The sequence below is a fragment of the Engraulis encrasicolus genome, chromosome 2 (genome assembly GCF_034702125.1).
Source record: "Engraulis encrasicolus isolate BLACKSEA-1 chromosome 2, IST_EnEncr_1.0, whole genome shotgun sequence".
NCBI lineage: Eukaryota > Metazoa > Chordata > Actinopteri > Clupeiformes > Engraulidae > Engraulis > Engraulis encrasicolus.
This window is the reverse complement of record NC_085858.1, coordinates 13,496,717-13,518,281: the sequence shown is the minus strand read 5'-3', so window position 1 is coordinate 13,518,281 and position 21,565 is coordinate 13,496,717. Positions and strand designations below refer to the sequence as shown.

The window sequence follows — 21,565 nt, the reverse complement described above, 5'->3', positions numbered from 1 at the left end:
TGAAAAAGGCACAGTTACATGGAGACTGATAATAGTCATGTACTGCCCTGGGCAGGGGAGAGAGAGAGAGAGAGAGAGAGAGAGAGAGAGAGAGAGAGAGAGAGAGAGAGAGAGAGAGAGAGAGAGAGAGAGAGAGAGAGAGAGAGAGAATGTAATGTAACGTAATGTAATGTAATGTAATGTAATGTAATGTAATGCCTTATTTTGCCTTACATCAATACCTTATATCAAAACCTTAATGTTATGCCTTACATCAGTGACGACCTCTCCTGGACCACCAACACATCATCACTGGCGAACAAGGCCCAATAGCGCCTCTACTTCTTGCACAAACTGAAGAAGGCAAATGCTACACCCACCATCATGACAACATTCTACAGAGGAACCATCGAGAGAATTACCAGCTGCATCACAGGGTGCATCCCAATATGTGACCTTGTCTCCTCCACTTGTGCTTGTCTCCTCGTCCCGCCTCCTGGCCCCTCCTCCATGGAGAAAACGATAAAGTTTTCCAGCTGTCAGCCTCGCCACAACAACTTTTGAGGGACTGTTTTTCATTCACCATCCCAATTGCAAATGAGAAAAAGACTTTACAATTGAGCTTTTGCAAGATATTGAAATATAATGCTGTTGTCAGTGATGTCATCATGACGAGAAGCAAGTGGAGGAGGCAAGTGGAGGAAGCAAGGTCGCATATTAAAACGCACTCACAGTGTAGGGAGGAAGCTGCACGGAGCAAAACAGGAAGACGCTCCAGCGCATTGTGAACACAGCGAAGAAGATCATTGGGGCTCCACTCCCCTCCCTGCAGGACATTTACACCGCCCGCCTCACCCGCAAAACACTGATGATCACCAAGGACACAAGCCACCCTGCACACAAACTGTTCAGTCTCCTGCCCTCTGGAAAGAGGTGCAGGTGCCTTCGCTCCCATACCACCAGGCTGGCAAAGAGCTTCATACACGAAGCAATCAGGATGCTGAACACTTAACCCGCCCTCCCATTGCACATTCTACTTGCACATTCTACTTGCACTAACTCAAAACATACATACACACACACACACACACACACACACACACACACACACACACACACACACACACACACTGATAGCCCCCCCAACACTGTATTGTGACTGCACATTAGGGGGGCTAGGTACAGTGTCAAGCAGTTCTGATACAGTAGGTGTGAGTGCAGTAGCTGTGCAGTACGATAATGAGTTGTGGTGGTGTGTCAGCTCAGAGAAAACTGTTGAACCCTCAACTCCATCACAACACACAACACAAAGCTTGCGATGCTGGGGAAAGCACAACAACAAGAATGATTGAACAGCTATCGTTAGACGTCAGTTTTGGAAGAATTAGACTCGAGGTGTTCTTGAAACGTGTTCAGGAACATGTTCTACGCTCATTCATTTTTAAGAAGGACTTTTTCACTGTTTTACTGACTGGCTATAAAACGTGGATCCATGTTCTTTGATGGTTTTAATTTTCAGTTTGTCAATTGATTGGTCAGAGCGTTGGCCTTTCAGACACGGTTTGAAAGACCATGTGTTGTTCTCATCAACAATCTTCGGGTGTATCGTTCATCGGGGCCAGACTAGATTACACATCCACTCTCACATTTAGGCTGGTTTATTATGCTAACAGAAAGTTGTTCTACTGAAAACAGAAATGTGGTCTTGTGATACAGATAAATTGTTTAAAATGACCTCACACCTTTTGCCCCAAAGTTGACTGCAAGTAAGGTAAGCGGTTGACCTTTTCCAAAACATCTGTTGTCCTCTGAGCTATGGAGAAGTTGAGACATATCAGCAGTTTCTTGAGCTCACATAGTATACCAGACCCAGTATTCTCACCAAGGCGCTTCTCCACCTCACAGAATAACACCCCATGCATCTCATAATGATGGAGAGAATGATTTGTAATGGCTTCATTTATCACCATGTGGGTGAATTTCCAGAAGTTTATCTGCAGGCAGCCATTCAAATCTGGGGAGATTTTCAGTCTTTGACCTCTAATTCTAACTATCCATCTGTTTCATGAAGTCCCTTTGTCTCTCTGTAATCTCTCGGCCCCCTCTGTGGTTCTTTGTCTCAGTTAATGACAGAAAATAACTTGCTGATGAGGTGTTTGTCTGGCTCAGCTTGAGGAGGAGATGGCTGATAAACAAAAGTCGTGACGTGAAATCCCACTGGCACCGTGAGAGCCTGACTCATTTAGAAGTCACTTGCAGATGAAGGCCGGCCATGCCAATGGCACACAGCAGATGAAGTGTGTGTGTAATCGTGATGGGTCACAAGTTCCCAAACTGGATTGATCCATCTGTCCCTCCAGAGGCATCATTTGGCTGCACAGACACTGACAATGGTGACAAGACTGTTGACACTGACATTGAAATTGACATTGGTGCTGTTCCCTTGGTACTGTTCCATAGGCATTGGCGCTGATGCTGATTGACATGGTCACAATAAACTGTTAACTGGCAAGACATTGATGACTGGAATAATCTGTTATTGGGTTTTTGCATGCATTTAAAAACAGATAATGAATGGGTGAGCTGCAGGTATTTCCCTCATGTGTATGACATAACACTGTGATTCAAGACTGGTTACTTTATGATTCTAGAATGGCAGAAAACTGATTAAGGTGTGTATGTCTTGAATTGCAATAATAAAACCAGTAATTAACATTGATTTATTCTGTTAACATCTATTGTTCTATCGATCTATCTATCTGTCTATTCATAGCGCACACGCCAGACAACTCCTTCATGGGCTTTGTGGCGGAGGAGCTGAATGAGACTGAGAGGAGGAGCATCCAGAGGAACAAGGTGACCAACATGGCGGTGGTGTACGGCAAGGAGCCCAGCATGTGGAAGGTGAGACTGACCAACACACTCAGAGGAGTACATGTGTGTAGCACACAGGGCTGAAATCTGCAATAAACGAAATGCCCAAGGGTCAAAGCATATTTAGTAAATGGATAGGAGTGATTTGGTCCTAAAGCCCAGCTGTGCTGTGGACATTGCAGCCCTTTATTGTGAGCCTGCTGTCCGACAGCATCCTCACCACGAGAACTAATACATGACATAACAAGCCATTTAGTCATTTACTAACCAGAATGACCTTGAGTGATCTAACTAAAGGCCTTTGCCTCTTTAGTAACTTTAAAGGAGGTCCAGCAGTGCTCTGGACTTAGCATCCCTTTATTGTGAGACTGCATACGACCACATCTTCATCTTCATCTACAAAGTTGTCTTCATATTATAACCATGAGAACTAATACAGTACATAACAAGCCATTTAGTCTTGTTCCTAACCAGAATGACCTCGAGTGATCTAACTGAGTGGTTCTTAACCTGGGGGTGCGCCAGAGATTTCAGGGGGTTCGCAGATTTTTTGTTGTTGAGGATTGACCAAAATTATGCTTGCAAACATTATTAGACCAAATCAAAACCAAATTAAAACATGTTTTGGTCCCCGTGTAAAGTGATTAAGGTAATGTCTCAAGCAAGAATTATTGTAATTAATCACTTAAAGGGACAGTTTGGTCAATTTCAACATGCAGTTGTATTGCTCACGCTACCCTTGACTTGTCAGTACCTGGTAATGCCATATATTTCGGCTCAGCCCTTTCAGAGATATGAGCAATTCTAATGGGGGCAGCGTTTGTTTACATTTTTTAAAAATGAAACATAGGCCAACTCCAAATATTTTCCCAAAAGGTACTGTTGTTTGCTAGTTGTCTGCTGATGTTTTATAACCTTTTGGATGTTTTTGGGAATAAATAAAAATGTTTTTTTGAAATGTAAACAAAGAGCTGCCCCCATTACAATGACCAGGATCTCGGAAACGGCTGAAGAAGAAGAAAAAAAAATCTCAGGCACTGACAAGTCCAGGGTAGTGTGAGCATTACAACTGCATGTTGAAATTGACCAAACTGTCCCTTTAAATCAGTTTTTAGTGCACATACGTGTGTAGCTGTGGTTTGGGGGTGCATGGCTTGTGTGTGTTAGGGGGTGTGTTAAGAAAAAAAGGGTAAGAACCACCGATCTAACTGAAGGACAACAACATTGCCATTTTCAAAGGCAGCCTAATGCATGGGTTACATAACACAGGACACGTACCCCAACTCCAAAGTGATCTAACTAACACCATCACTATGATACATTACATAGCACAGGGCAGTTAGCCATGCAGTGCTCCTAACCAGAATGACCTAGTGTGATCTAACCACAGGCGGAGTTCAACTCAGGGTTAGATGTCTTTGTGTAGGGTCAGGGGCAGCTCCAAGGATCAATCTCATTAGTAGCTGCTGATGTTCGATGTTCAATATGTGTCTGCATAAATTGACTCATTTTATTGACTCCTAGTGATCCTGGATGCAATTAATGTTTGCTGTTTGTATCTGATACTCTATCTGATATCTGTAATCTCCTTATGTACAGTATTACTAGACATCTGTTTCTGTCAGCATAATACTGTAAATCCTGTAAATTCTTAATTTGAATAGTCTTGGGACCCACGGTTTTCCACAAACATAACACTGTGAGCCATTATGTGCCTGGTAATAAAACGGGGAATAAATGCATAATACAGCTCCGTGACCCACCTAAGACACCTCTCCATATAGGTTAGGTTACAATATAAAGGCCAATAGGTTCAAATATTAAAACCAACTTTTAACAACCAATAACAGCCAGCACATTAAACCAACTTTTTTAATGGCTGGACAATGACTCTGTTCTTAACCATACTGTAGTTGAATGAGCGATATAATGTTCCTAATTCAGATACTCTTACAGCTTTTGCCCATAGGAAACACCTCCTTGTTACAATAAATGCTATTTACCGTATCCATGTCCAGGAGGCATGATGCTATGAGCAGTATATTTGGAGAGGACTGTGCTTATAACCTTGTTCACCCGTGTGTGAAAAGCCATAAATAAATTACTGAGCTTGACAGTCATTGTGCCCTCCTCATTTATGTGTTCGTGAACAAACTAAAACCAAATGAAAACTTTTAGCTTGTGATGAATAAAATTAAGTAATTAATTAATTAATCTTCATTCCGGTTACCACTGACAGCGCTCTGCCCCTTAAACCAAATCTCCGCCTATTTCTTCATGCCAGTGGCAACAGTCTGTCAGCAGATAATTCAGTAATTACTCATAATGAATCATTAAAAATGAACTTGAACCAAATGGCTGCCAAAACGTCGACTAATGAATGCAAATGTGTTTTTGACAAACTTCACTGAATTCCCATAAATATTCTGTCTCTTGTCGAGATATTCTGTCTCCTGTAAAAGCACATTCTGTGTGTTTAAGCATCTTTTACACATTGCAGGCATGCATGTAATTCCTCTGATATGTAGCATATCTTGATGTTAAAGGGCAGATTAATTCTGGAAAGATGCAATTTGTAAACTGTCTCACTCTGTTGCATTGATTTTGCTCATAAATTTCATCATGACACGTATTGCATTCAAACACACACGCGCACGCGCGCGCACACACACACACGCACACACACACACACACACACACACACACACACACACACACACACACACACACACACACACACACACACAGACACTCACACTCACACTCACACTCACACAATCCAAATAAACACATACAAGTACACCCACATAAGCACACTTTGCATAAATTCATACACATGCACCTTCACACTTGCAGTCTCCCATGTCACCTCAGTCAAAGAGAGTTACAGTGCATCTAAACACTACCAACGCTGGAGTATCTGATCTCTGATCTCTGGCAGTGCAGGCAGAGTCTCAGATCAGCTGATTGCCTAGTGAGGGTTGTCAGGGCCGCTGTGTAGTTCGGCTGTTGGGGTGATGGTACGATAGCGCTGAGCGTTGTCACCCAGATGTTACCTGTCAGCTCCTGATAAATGACTGAGGCTAGAAGCTCGCTGGTGGCTGGCTGAGTGAGACTGTCAGGTTCCTGCTGTGAAGAAGTTGGACATCTCCACCAATCAGTAGAGGAGGCAGTCCACAGGAGTTTTATGATGGGGAAAATGGCAGGCAGGAGGAGGTAGTGTGCGTGTGTGCGTGTGTGTGTGTGTGTGTGTGTGTGTGTGCATTGCTGTTCTCTGGAGCCCCAGTTGTCCTCAGGTGATGCTACACTATGCAAAGCTGCTCTTATCTTAAGAAACCCGAAAGACTAATTAACTTTTTATTCTACTTGTTTGTTTTTCTCTCCCTACTCTTTTTTCTTGTGCATTTGGACTGTCTACAGCTCCAGGTTTGTGCATCTGATCTACTTCTGTTACATTTATTATTCTACTTCTCTTGCATTTATTACTGGTTTATGAACCCTCAAACAAGTGAGCCTTTTTTCATATTTTTATAATAAATTCATTTCACAGGAAGTGGAGGTGGACCCTCAAGAAACTCATTTTGCATTGCCATGATGAAAATCCACACACACACACACACACACACGCACACACACACACACACACACACACACGCACGCACGCACGCACACACACACACACACACACACACACACACACACACACACACACACACACACACACACACACACACACACACACACACACACACACACACACACACACACACACACACAAATAATTTGAATTTAAAATGATGGTAGTGGTGATGGTAATGGTAGGGTACGGTGGGATCCCAGCAAGTTCTGCTTCACATGATGTAGCGTTCTTCTCCATATGGCACAGCAGGTCTGAGCATGCTCAACAGATTATTGGCTCAGAGGCCTCCAGATGGTCCAATCAGATGAATCACCTCAATGCAACACATCAATTATTAACTGGCTGCTACTGATCAAAATGAGTTAATTATTCATTCTTTTTTATCATATTGAATGTTTACCATTGATCTGGTGCGCAAGCAAGAGTATTTTTTATTGCCTGATTAAACACGGTGTTGTTTTCTGAACATAGATTAAACAGATCTTGATCCAGTTGTCCTTACAAAGTGTTTGTTTTGGTTATTGATCTGATGAACAGTGTTAGCAGCAGTAGGGCTATCAGTTTAAACCAGACTGGGCCATTCTGTACATCCCTTCTTTAACTACAACTATCATTTCATTAGCCCCATTTTATACTAGCCTGGCTCTCACGCAGACCCTTCTTGCGTCGTGCATCTTCGTTAAACTTTGTGAGCTCACATGAGGGTCTGGAAATTTTAGACGAGCCCGAACGGAATCAGATATTTCATAGCCTGTCCCATAAGAATTGCGGGGCGGGATCGCGGGGTGGGGTATATACAAGTCAGTTGGTAAAGTAGTACGTGATTCAAAAAAAGCCTCGTGAATTCTCCAATCAGGTTCGAGCTGTTTTGAACACACCTATGCCTTTCCAGAGCTAAGCAATTGACAATGTTCCGACAACCATCGTGTGAGAACCAGGTTAATTTTATACATGCCTCCTTTACATTTGACTACATTTACTGTATAGTTTCACTGTGACCAAGGTGAGCACATACTACATACTGTACCTACATTTCTACTCACTACATACTGTGCGTACATTTCTATGAGATAGGTGTGCCATACGGATTCAGGTTAAGGATAACGAAGGTATTATCTCACTCCCACAGTGATTGACGGACTCTCTCTCTCTCTGTCAGCACTGGGGTTGAGAATTTAAAACATTGTGGATGATGAAATGGAGAAAGTGACTTACAGTATTATTAAAAAGGAAAAGGTTTTCGAGAAAAGATGGGAACTTTACCTGTTAAAGAAACAAGAGGTATTTGGGAAATATATATGAAAATATGGGGAATGGGGTGGTGAAGGGGGAGGGGGAGTGAGAGTGAGAGTGAGAGTGAGAGTGAGAGTGAGAGTGAGAGTGAGAGTGAGGGTGTGGGTGTGGGTGTGCGTGTGCGTGTGTGTGTGTGTGTTTGTGGATGGGTGGGGCGGGGGTTCTAGCGTAAAAGAGGTGACAAAGCCAATATAAGAATATGTATGAAAACCAAAGGCAAGGGATTTACTTTGTGTACTTTTTATTTATTTATTGAATCACTCTTCTTCTTTATCTATTTACTTTTTATTTATTATTTAACTTCCTTTTAGGAACAGAAGTGTGGTAAAGAAGAAGTATTCCTTTGTTTCATCCCTTAGAGTGACAATGACTTAAAGTCGTTGTCATTGTTGTTGTTTATGTGATAATTCAAGTTTTCTTTTTGTCTATTCTACCTTTTTTTTTAATTTTTTTTTTTTTTATTATTATATTTCTACACACAGGGGGTGATATAAAAAAATGGGAAAAAATGTGTGATATCTGTGAGATGTAACAACAGAAAATGCTAACTGAATACATTGTTTCACACAATAAAGTATTAAAAAAAATAAAACATTGTGGGCTACGTGAAATATTTTTACTTCTTTTTTTTATTAATTTTTAACTTTCAGAAATGCACAACATGCTTATTTGTAAATGCCCATGGTTTTATATAAAAGTACCTATAATGTTTTTTTATCCATTTGGTAATGTCTAAGTCTGAGTAGAGCAGAAAACAACACAAGAGCATCATCTAGAGGGGACTCATCAAGTGTGTTTAGAAGTACCACTTTTGGTCAAAGTGCCTTTTCTGTAAAAACTACAGGGCTATGGAACAGTATTCCTGTAGGTATTAGGCAAAGCAACACACTCAGTAGTTTTAAATCAGGTCTCAAGAAATGGCTAAAAACAAGGCAGCAATGTGAACACTTTTAGTCATTTATCTTATGTTTGGTGTTTTATGTTTACTTGATCATACATCTTGTTTTCTTTGTTTCTTTGGTGTATTCTTGTAACTAGATATGCCTTTTTGGCCATGCAAAGTTGTGGGCCTATATTTGCACTTTGGGTACCTTTTAATTGCATTATCAAATTCTTGTATTATTATTTATTTTAATCCTTTTTGTTTTTAGCTTAACACCAATTCCTGTCCAGGGACTACAGATGAAAATTAGCCGTGTGGCTATAATCTGGCTCAATTGTATATTGTGTACTGTCCCTGCTAAATAAACAATAAATGAAATTAAATGAATGCAACAAATGACTATCAATAAAGCAGTGAGAGAAAGGCAGAGACAGTCAGAGACAGAGACAGACAGACAGACAGACAGACAGACAGACAGACAGACAGACAGACAGACAGACAGACAGAGCGAGACAGAGCTGCAGACACAGAGAGACAGACGGCGTGAGAAACAGACAGTGTGTGTGTGTGTGTGTGAGAGAGAAACTGTGATATGTAAAATAGGTTTGTCTCCTGACTGAACTCGTATCGTGTCGTTGTCAAAGTCACCCCAGGCCTAGTCAGAGCTCCCTCAGGTTCACATCAGTGAACTTCTGTATCTATCTCTTATCATACTCCCAGGTGACTCTCTGTGTCCCAGGTGAGTCTCTGAGGATCAGAGAGAGACAGTGAGGTACTTTTGCTGCTTTATGTGTGCACACAGTCTGTGTTATTGGCAGAAATGTCAAGCCTGGCTTTTGGAAATGTCACTATAGCATATCTGAAGCAAACATCTTTAAAACCAGTTGAACCTAATGAGAAGATGAGTAATTTGGCAGGTTCGTTGGCTAGTAATGAAATTCTCTGCCTTCGATATGGAGTTCTTGAAGGGCAACCTTTAGCGCACATTCTAACATGTAGGGTTAATAGATTAGGGAAGTAATAATAATACAATATTGGTAACACTTTACTTAAAGCCCATATCTATAGCACATTATAAGCGCATTCATAACAAATTATAATGTGCATTATAATTACTTACAACGTATTATGACTACACTCATAATGCTTCATGATGCTTTATATTAATAGTTATGAATAACCATGAATCTAGCTTATAATGCTTTATAAATCCAAGGGTGTTATGAGTGCTCATGACTGGCTATAAACTACAGGCTGCCTGATGGGGCTTATAGTACGTTATGAGTAGGGGTGGGTATTGGCAAAGGGTTTACGATTCGATGCGCATCACGATACACATGCCACGATGCGATTCTATCACGATGCATTGCGATTCATGTACTACTGTGATGCATTGCGATATTTACTTCAGTAAATGTGTAAAATACAGCTTATTTGTCAGTTTCTGTGTAGCTTTCTTAAGTCAGTTCATTCTATTTAAGCATTCTATCATCTGGGAGAGAGCTTACATCACAACAGAAATATTACCTATTCTCAAAATAACCCGTGGCAATTCGATTTTTATTGTTATCAAATAATCAATTGTCATGAATCCATGCACTATATTGAGAAAATAAGTATCACGATACCTTGGTCTTGAATCGATGCATTGTATCGTGAAAGTAAGTATTGCGATGCATCGATATGACGATTATTTTGCACACCCCTAGTTATGAGTACCTATACCCCTGATACACTGTCATAAGCGCTCATAAGATGATATAATGTTCCATGTGAGATCATGAGTCGTCAATGTGGGCTCCAAGTGAAGTGAAGTGAACTAAAGTGCTTACCTGCGAACCACCCGTGTTCATACCGGGCTCCGAACTTTCAATTATGTGGCCATGACTTACCCGGATGAACCTGCTGACGTCCACGCTGTTATTATGGTCTGGTTTGCATCGCAAATTAACCTACTGGTTTCCAAATGCTCAAAGTTGCGGCATGAACACGGCAGCTGGTTCGAGGTTAGATGCAGGAATGGCCACTGGCATGGTTCTCTGTCGTCCTGAACATGCACTTTGAGAGTAGGAGCAGTCAGAAGAGTGTTAAGTGTAGTGTTGAATTAACACTGCAAAAGGCACTGTGAGTACACTGCTGTATGTTTGCTCCCTTCACTTCCTTCCATTTTTTGTTCTTATCTTTTTGGATATGTTGTCATCCAGGATGGATGTGTTTTTTTCTGATCAAACTAACAACCGACTGGGACATGTTTTGTAACAAATTATGCTTTGAAAAATATTCAATTAGGCCTATGTCCAGGCGTCTAACTGACAGAATATGTCATTCTTTAATTGGTCTGACTGCTGAACAAAAATAGATCCTTTATTTCTGCCAGCCAGTGTAGACGCTAACACAATCCAGCTTGACAGCTCTTAATTGCAATTAAATACAAACAGAACCTGACAAAGACTTTCACTGAGAAAAATTAAGATAAAACCTAGAACTAACTACAGTATACTATTGGTGCATGAAGTGATGAGTTTGACTGTTTGTTAGTATTTCCTTTAGTAGTTTCTATACATACATTGTAATTATGAATAAAACATGAGAGGAACTGCCTTAAGACTATTCTTGATCTTTAGGGTTGGATGCATTTTGTTGGTTGCATTTCCCATCATTATAAGGAATATCAACTAAACACAGAGTTGCTGGTGTTTCCAGTAGACCTAGTCCTCTTATATAAATAGATCAGTTTAATTAGCCAAATACTCATGTTGTAACTATCAAAACTACATAACTACTAAGTGCTTTGGCACTTAAATCGATGAAACATGTCTGATAAACATCTCCCCCATGCTGTGTAATAGCAGTGATAAGGATATGTGAGTCATAGTCGCCAATTTTATATTGTTTTTTTCCAACTCAGTTACAAAAATACAAAACTTTGGCATTTTCTACATCTCTGTTGAATACATTTTAACAGACTAATGTGATCACCAATTAATAAAAGTATGCTCTCTCTCTCTCTCTCTCTCTCTCTCTCTCTCTCTCTCTCTCTCTCTCTCTCTCTCTCTCTCTCTCTCTCTCTCTCTCTCTCTCTCTCTCTCTCTCTCCTCATTTCTCCTCCAGGTCTTCATTGGCTTTGGCTTCCCATATGAAGGTCCCGCCCCTCTGGAAGCAATAGCCAATGGGTGCATCTTCCTCCAGCCCAAATTCCAACCGCCTCACAGCTCCCCAAATCACGAGTTCTTCAGGGGCAAGCCCACGTCAAGACAGGTGAGCTCACTGCTGTTTGTCCCCTGCACTTTTTTAAGTAATGTAATGTTTCTGTTGTAATGTGTTGATTGTAGTAGGTTCATTCCGCGATTCAGAATGGTTGAGCATTCATTTTATACTTTACAAGGGGTGGGCAACAACAGTTTTGAATATTTACAAACAGGATTAATGAATATTCATAATTCTGATTCAATTCTTGCTTCACACTGGCACGGTCTGCTTGATAAACAATAAAGTGGAGCACAGTCTGTAGTTGCAAGATAAACACATATAGACAGTGACAGCACACTCTTCCTTCTCCAGGTCTCCTCCCAACACCCGTATGCAGAGCAGTACATCGGGAAGCCCCACGTCATGACTGTGGATTTCAACAACTCCCAAGAGCTGGAGGCAGCCATCCAGGAGATCATGAGAACCAAAGTAATCCATCTGCCTAATCTGTCTTTAGTAATGCAAAATGACTTGGCCATCACCATTCTGGTATCAACTATCTCATAACAGGAGCTGTGTCTTCACACATTTAAGGGTGCCAGTGAACAAAACTATTACATTGCAGTATTTTCTGGGACAGTTCTTGTGTTTGCACTTTTCAGCATTTTATGCGATATTTCCCAGCTATTTCAGGACCATAATGTGGTACCATCTAGTCTATTCCCGTTTACTGTATTCTACAGTTCTCAGTGAGTTACTGTACATGTCAGTGCTATGATAATGAAAACAATGTTGTGGTGAAGAGCAGCACACACCTGTGTAGAGCTGGGCTTGGCTCGCCATTCCAAGATGGCAGCCTTCCAGAGAACATGGCCAACTTTTGGGCAAATCATAATAAGTGAGTACTACTTATCTAACTAGACTGATGCAGGATCAGTTAAATTCTTACACTTTGCTGTCCAAGTAGAAGGGGGGCTGGGTAGAGCCAGTGTTAATTTCGTGACGAAATATTTTCGTCATAAATATTCGTAACGATTGTTTTTCCCCTGACGACGATGACGAAAAAAACAGCATGCGTTTGTACGAAAAATATAACGATATTGATTAATATTTTCGTCAAAAAAATAAAAATGTGACTACAATACCACCCGAGACGAAAACCAATAGGAAGCATTTTTGTTAATATGTCACTGAAACATTGGAAAAGAATTGCCTGTTATTTCGCAAGGCGCGAGCCTCATCTGCTTCGTGTCTCCTCTCTCCTCCCCTCCCTCACACACACCAACACGTTCTCACCCCCATTACCTCGAATACAGACGCTTTGTCAGGACCCGTGGCGTCGGCGTTCGAGTGAAAGGCAGCCCATTTGCGTCTGTATCCGATGCGAAGGCAGTTTCATGCTGCAAGCTGCACAACGAAAAGCTTTCTTATCCACATGCGCAGCAAGGCTGTTCTGGTCCATGAAAGGACACGGCACGCATTTATAACAGAAATAAACATTTATTTTGGCTACCTGCTTTCTCACTACAACAGCATTTCCATCGAAGCCCTATCCTAAAAAGCCACGATTTAATATCGAACTTTATGGACAATTTGATTAATATTCTATGCAAATAATATTTTATCCGAATAAAGTTTTATACAGTAGATGCGGCATATATTGCATACCTTTTTAATAGGCATATTTATTTCCCCGATGTTTGTTCTTCGGACCGTATCGGATTAGTTTCAGGATGAATTAAAAACTAAACATTTGCTTCCTACTGTAATAGAAATGATGTCATTTCCTGAAGAGGGCTTGCGTGCGCCTATGAAATTTGAAAAAAAAAAGTGCTGGATTAGTTTAATAGTTGCCCATAATGTCGCATTTTTTGAGTATTTAACCTACTGCTATTTTTATGAACGTGATTGTTTTTTTGGATTAAAAAATAAATAAATGAAGTTTGGAAATGATTGCGCTTGCAATGATGTCATTTCCTTGCGGATGCCTGTAGCAGTTGACAGCCAAGTTGTTGACAATTTGCTTCCACGGTGAAATTGTTCTCTCCTTGTCCTTATTGGTAAGTAAGCCTACATTGATGCCGTTAATAGGATCAAACTATCAATATTTTTGTAACATGCATTGGCATTCTTGACAGCTGGGTCGTGTCAAACTTTGTTTTTCATATGCCGTTCGTCAAGCTTGTTGTCAAGATGGGCAGGCTAGGTTAGCCTTCGTCAAATCACATTTGAGCGCTGGAACTACAATATTTGAGCTTCTATTTTTGAGTGAAATGTATTGATTCAATATCTAAACAGCCAGGGAACGATTAGTCATCCCATCCTCGTTTAGCGTCGTTCTGACGAAACTGTTAAGGTGGCTGTTTGGGCTTGCATGCAAGGGCTTTTTAGTAGCCGATCCGGGAGGGTACACCCACAGCTAAAGCCCATGAAACAGGGGTGGGGATGGGGAACCTATGTCTCGAGGGCCGTTTGCGGCTCTTGAGGCAGTTTTATCCCCCCCATATAGTTTTAAAGTTATGCAGCTTCACATGAAATATGACATTGTAAAGCAATTTTAGAAAACACATTTGCAATACAGCTAAGTTATATTTAGGGAACCTAGAGAAGGTGGGGTCTGTTTTAATGGTGACTGCTTCAATATAGTCCTAAAGTGCAGAGGGAAATCCTGGTTTGTGTTCATAATATGGCCCTAGCAGGACTTTAACGTCCCTCGGATGAATTTGAAGTGGCACCTTGAATGAAAAAGGTTCCCCACCCCTGCCATAAAAGAATGGTAATTAATGTACTCGCAATGAACGAATACTCCTCAGATAATCCAGTAAAAGCCAAGGAAGCCATTTAAGTTATATAACAGTAGTGTTTTGATTGCACCATTCTTGTGTACTATAAAAACACTGATCCACTGTGCATTCTTCTCTTCAAATTGTTTTCATTTATGTTTCCAGGTGTCGCAGGGGAAAAGAAAGTATTTCAACGGAGTGCATGGGACGTGATGGTATGTTACACAAGATGTACACTAACTCACAGTGTACGAATTAAGTCACTACTTAATTCATACACTGTGAGTTTGCAATGTATGATGAGTCATACTTTGCATTGGAAGATGACTCAAGTCTCAATCCACCCTTTACTGGGTATAAAAGTGATTGAACCGTTGACATTAGGGTATTTTGAGTTTGGGCAGGTTCTGTCAGTAGCCTACTGCTTGACGTTACTGTCACATGTACTGTAGGCCTACTGAGTTAACCATGCCCAAATTGTTGGGGTGTTGGGGAAAGAATTTGTGTGGTCTCCCTACACTTTCTGCTGTGACCGAACTTCAATTGAGCAATGCCCCTAACCCCAACTTTCTGCAGAACAATAGCCTACAGTTAATTAACTGCACAGTAACTTACTTAAAGATGAAGGCATGAAATAATATAAAGGTTCCGTATATCCTTATTAGTATGAATGTGAATGCTCTGTGATTACATCACAATGACTGTCTGAGCGCTATCACAAGTGGCAAAAGTGGTTTCATCTAACTCATAGTAAATCTCCATGTGAAAAGTAAATTGCAATTGTCTGATTGTAACAATTCTCAATACATTTACAGCAGCTCAACACAGATTGTAATGGAGGACGATGCTAAGGAGAGGAGGATGGAACATGCTGACAGTCACGGTGTGCGGCCTCACCATGGAAAATTACATTGAAAGGTTTGTTTTACTTTCACTGTCCAAACAGTAGGCTACATACAATGCATACAAATTATAGTACACCCCTTTGAAAAGTAACATTTTGAACACAAATACAGAAGCAATTTCCAAAATTTGCATGGAATGATTTTAATATGCAAGGCATACAACTAATGATACAGTAAGTAGACCTCCTTGCATACAACTGAAAAAAGTTTCAAATATAGCTTATTGACATATTTTCCATTTTTGTGTAACTACGGTGGTGCAAAAGTGAATTCCCTCACTAATGTCCAGTTTGTCTCTTCAAAAAGAAAATCAACATTGGCCATAGGTGTCTGTTTAGGGTAGTGTGTCTCAATGGGGCACTAAAGCCCCCCCAGAGGGTGTTAGGGAAAAGAGACAGCTGAGATGGGTCAGTAGCCTTATTATCATCAACGTTCAAATCTCTTCGAGACTTGGTCTGACCAAGAGCATAACAATTAACGTTTCCCAAACGGCATGACTGACCTCTGGGAGGAGTTCCCGTATTTGCTGGAACTCAGACAAGTACTTGCATTGCTCTTGACCTGACTAGCTGCAACGCTGAAAGTGTCTCGTCACTTGGAGGGCACAGCCTGGCTAATGGGTCATGGCTTAGTTGCCATTGTGGGACATTAGTCTATTTTGTTTTGTAATGCTTAGAAGGGCATTGGCCGACTTATGATGAGGTGAAGGGGAATTGGCATACACTAGGCATACACTGATGTATGCCTAGATATTCTAGATATACTAGATATTTTCAATAGCAGCTATTCAGCTCCTATTCACACTGTACCGTCCTGTACTGAGGTGAAATTGCTTGTTGTTACCCCATGTATGCTACACCAGCAGTTCTTAACCTGAGGTGCGCCAAAGATTTCAGGGGGTGTGCTGATTGTTTTGTGTTGTGACCAAAATTCTGCATGGAAACATTATAATTAGGCCAAATCTAAACCAGATTACAAATGTAAAACATGTTTTGGTCCCCATGGAAAGTCATTAGGTTTTTATTGATAATGTCTCAAGCAAGAATCATTGTAATTCATCACTTAAATCATTTTTAGTGCATACATGTCTAGAAGTTTGGGTTGGGGGTGAGTGGTTTCATTGCCTTGGGCACAGGTAAGGGGGTGCTTTTAAGAAAAAAAAGGTTAAGACTATGCCACTATGCTACACGATATGTGACCTAAGATTGACCTCCGATTGAGAAAAAATCCGCCTGATTTCCAAAAAGTTGTAAGTCTGACAAATTGTGTCAAAAAATTGGTCTGGATTTCTGATCTATGCCCAATTTCGACCAGATATGCAGTTAGTGTGTTCTTGTATGGTATGACAGTATTGGCAAGGAGTTCATGATTCAATGAGCGTCATGGTACACATGCCATGATTCAATACTATCACAATGCATTACGATACTTGTGTTATTGCAATACATTGCCTGCATACTTGCCTGATACTTTTTGCATTCATAAGTCAATTGATGCAATGCACTGCCATGACAATTTTATTCATATCCCTAATGGTTGGGGTGTTGGTCTTGGGCTCAGAGGTTCGAATTAGAGTCTTTCAACTATTAAGTATTTATATGGTGTCTCTACACTTTCATGCATGGCCAAACCACAAATGAGCATTAGATGACTGTGTCAATTAAGTAGGTCAAGTTCAGCTGTCATTAATGTGGTGTGTCATGGTATGGGCTTTGTGATTATATCATAATGAAACACATTTCCAAACGTAATGACTGATATGTTTAAGATAAGTGGCAAACGGCTGTCTTACTTTCAGGCTTTCAGCTAACCCATCACAAATCTCCACTTGACAAGTACATGGATGTATGATTGGAATGATGCATACTCTGTCTCTGTCTCTGTGTCTGTCTCTCTGTCTCTCTATCTCTCTCTCTGCCTTCTTCCCTCCCTCCCTCAAAACACACACACATACACATAGTTACAGGTGGTTAGGAGGTGATTGAACACTCAGTCGTTCATCGTCCCAGCTACTTTTACTGTCTACAGTACGTAGCATCAAAAATGTATTCACACACTGTAATGGCTCCCAATAGCATATTCTGATTTTTACTTGTGCTCCTTTGTCCTGCCTGTGATGTTCTTAGTGGCCATCACATGGACAACCAAGTAGTGTTTGTTATGATTTATTATGATCCAAGAAGGTGGATTACAGTAGAACGTAGTCTAATCCATGTTTCTCAACTCATCTTCTCTTCTTCTACCACACTGTCAATGCAGTTCCTGCTGAATGGGCCATGCTAAACGTACAGCTCAGCTACAGCACGACGATGAACAGCCACATTACAGGTAAGCGTCTCAGTCACTTCCTCTCTATTCATTTCACTCTTCACTTCTCTTCAATTTCACCCATCCAATTTAATCATAATAATTGGGTTTTATATGGCTTTTCTTGATGGTCAAAAATGCTTTACAAGTGAAAAAAATATAGACAGTACAAACACACAGTATAAGGAATGGCTGGACAGAGGTAGGAAGAAACGGCAGTACAAAAACAGACAAACAAAGGGCAACAACAGATCTGGAGGGAGGAGATGATGGTGATTAGTGGCACTGGACGCCTCTGGTGTTATACATGGTTTGGAAAAGGTGGGTCTTGAGGATGTGTTTGAATGATGGCAGTGAGTCAGACTATCGGATGGGCAGGTGGAGGTACAGTAGTTCCAGAGGGTGGTTGGCACTGGTGGCGAAGTCTCTTTCCCCTGGGTGCAGTACTTGAGGATGGGAGTGAGGAGGTTGGCATCCGAGGAGGACGTGGAGGGGGGTCAAGGGATTCATCAGTGATGAGAATCTTGAAGTGTATACAAGTGAAGCATGACAAAACAAGGTGTGGCAATAAACTAACTGACCTATTGAGTGTGAAGCAAGACAAAACTGAGTAGAGGTTAGCTTTGTTATGCAGGGAAGCTCTCTTGGAAGCGATGAGTCTTCACAAGCTTCTTGAAAGTTTAGAGGGATGGCCGTATAATGTTTGTTAACCTTACTTCTGAAGCCTCATATACATAGTTTTTGTGGCACTGAGTTATTGGTCTGGACCTTAAGCTCAGTGGTATCATGTGTGCCTCTCATGATGAATTGGAGCGTTGACTGGCAGGTCGCTGAAGCCCAAAGTGGTGACTATGCAGGATGACCTTCACTACTCGTGCTTTTCTATATGAAGTCTATTACATTGGGTGCTTTTGTTGCTTTCGGTGTATTTGTACTGTAGGGTCAAAGACGTTTAAAATGGCATTGTCATTCAGTGTAACGGATACCTTCTGCTGAGTGTAACGGTAAAAAAACATGACTCTTTTATTTTATTTTTTTTCCCAGTGAATTCATGAAAGCCTCGGCTGTCATGCATTCACTTGAAACAATTTAAAAATCATGTTTTTTTACCGTTACAGTCAGCAGAAGGTATCCGTTACACTGAATGACAATGCCATTTAAAACCCTGTAACATTGATTTTGGTTTTGAACTGTTCATGTGTATACTCATGCCATGTTACATGTTTTTTTTTTTCAGGTGTAACTAAAGAACCAATGTGACCGCAACAAAGAGCTGCACCGTGGATTGCTTGGCCCAAAGCCTATTCAGCTGCTGACAGCCTTGGCTGGACCCTGGACAATGTCATTCACCTTCCACCCCCCTCCCCCCTAAAAAAAAAAAAAAAACTTATGCATAATGTAATGACCCCATTCTGGGCAGGACAACTGAGCCGTTTGTCCCACTCTTGTCTAACTTTTTCAGTACTGCCTTTGAAGTCTTTGTAGTTCTAGGGTCAGTGGTTCTCTGAGTAGCAGTCCAGTTTACCATTGTGTCAAAGAAATGTATGCTGCATAAATGCTACACATCAGGCGTATATAGTAACAAGCTGGCTCAGAAGTAAATCAGGCTTAGTTAACCTACAGGAAGTAGTAAACCGGCTAATACATTTACCTGCAAGTATTGGCAAGGGCTTCACGATTCAATGCGCATCACGATACACATGCCACAATGCCATACGATCTCGATGCATTGCGATACATGTATTCTTGCAATGCATTGTGATATTTACTTAATTCATTTTTTTACCTTTACCAACATTATACAATAAAAATAAAAACCATGATAGTTCATTCGTAGAAAAGGGTGCAAAATGTTAATAATAACGTTTCAAAATAATAATGATGATTTGAAGCCTGGGAGCACTATCACAATATCATGTGGTTGTTTTCTTGACTGAAGGGCAACAGAACTTTGAAAGGACACACCACGATACTGCGCCCTTGCATAGCGCTTCAGTATCATGAATGTGTATCACAACGAATCACGATGTGATTCAATATCTTCAGTCTACCTGCAAGCGTCATTTAGTTAAGAAAATTAGGATTCCAGTCTCTTCTATTAAATGATTTACCTCTGCCTCAAGGTTAACCAAACCTGGTTTACTACTGTGCCAGCTTCTTAGTATACCCACCTGTTGTAGAGTCAGCACTGTTGATGTTCTTTGACTGAAGATTCCAAAACGTGTGTGTGTGTGTGTGTGTGTGTGTGTGTGTGTGTGTGTGTGTGTGTGTGTGTGTGTGTGTGTGTGTGTGTGTGTGTGTGTGTGTGTGTGTGTGTGTGTGAGAGAGAGAGAGAGATACACAAGTAACAACTCCAGTAGAACACCTTTTCCTCCATGTTGGACTATTATTGAAGGAATACTCTATGCACTGCAACATTGGAGAAATTTAAGGACACTGGGATGACCATGAGGTCTACCCCCAAGTTATTTGATCTTAACACTTTTGTGTTGTCGGTTTACTGTGTACTGTACAGTATTGTGGATGGGAGCTTTTTCTCTTGCAATATTATAACTTGTGTTTGCTGCTGTACACCATTATTTCCTTCTGCATTATTAAAGTTAATCGAATCTATTCTACATTTTGTATTTACCATTATTTGTCCAAATCAATCAGAAGTGTATGTCATTATATTGCAATTAAATAATGTCACGTTTTTTGGAATTAATGAAACATGTTCGTGTTGATGCACTAAACTATAATGGTCTTTTTTATGTTGTGATCTCTGACATTGTGCACCTTGGTCAAGGTTAAAGATATTCACAAGGGCAATACAATACGATACAAGGCTAACACTGACTTATGGAGTCTTAGGTACTGGTGTTGTGAACTCAAAATGGAAATACAACAATGTAAAATTAATCCATGCTGCCTTTTGTGCACTGCATTTGAAGAGTTCAGATGCAAAACCCCCTAATTGCCTTTTCAGAAACATTTCGTCATTCATTTTTATTTAATACAAAACTATCAAAATTGCATATTTTTTTATTTTATTTATGTAATTTAAATATTTATATGTATTATCAAGTACATGGATGTAAACCAAACCAACAATGGGGTTCTCTAAAAATATAGAAGTGCAGGTCTTTAGAAATGGGGTTTTGCATCTGAACTCTTCATTTGACATATCAATACATAGCATTTCCAGCTACATTACACACTGATGGAATGTGGTTTGATAATCTACATGCTATGACATGGTGACATGTGCTTACACTGTAACCAGAACGTGTGTAATCTACAATTTACACAGTCAAGGCTCTGTAGAACTCCCTAGTTATGCATTTAAACAACATGCAAATCTCCATTCCCTGACATTAATCAAGCAGCCAGAGGTGACATACTCTTAAGAGCAATTTGTGTAATCCCTGACAGCAACACATACTCATATAAACTTTCAATAACTGGGCTCATTGTACCACAGGCTATTCGGCCTATGGATTTTGTGAATCTTAGGGTTAGGGTTTGCCTTTCTAACGTCCTTTCATCATAAGAGGACAAAATTTGGTATGCAACATCATTATTTCACGCAAAACATGGGATAGGAGTCTTATTGCTGATTACTCATTGTTTAACTCAATAGCGCCCCCTAGAAATGCATTTTTTTGTCATTTTTAGCACCACCTACTGGCAACATACAACAACCTGGACATATCAAATGTGGCATGTGACA

General features: G+C 40.6%; 1 protein-coding gene and 1 long non-coding RNA gene across 2 annotated transcripts in view; both read left to right on the top strand.

The window, feature by feature from the left end:
- LOC134459368 (alpha-1,6-mannosylglycoprotein 6-beta-N-acetylglucosaminyltransferase B-like) overlaps window positions 1-21,565 on the top strand; it is an 87,384-nt gene that overhangs the window by 38,931 nt on the left and 26,888 nt on the right. The window contains exons 7-9 of the mRNA XM_063211712.1: window positions 2,753-2,883; window positions 11,781-11,927; window positions 12,231-12,347. Of these exons, the coding sequence (XP_063067782.1) occupies window positions 2,753-2,883; window positions 11,781-11,927; window positions 12,231-12,347 (395 nt within the window). The remainder of the gene's footprint in view (window positions 1-2,752; window positions 2,884-11,780; window positions 11,928-12,230; window positions 12,348-21,565) is intronic.
- LOC134460771 (uncharacterized) lies at window positions 13,728-19,195 on the top strand. Its single transcript, XR_010037168.1, has 5 exons — window positions 13,728-13,918; window positions 14,807-14,856; window positions 15,457-15,559; window positions 17,806-17,874; window positions 19,091-19,195. It is a non-coding gene; the product is annotated as an uncharacterized LOC134460771 (long non-coding RNA).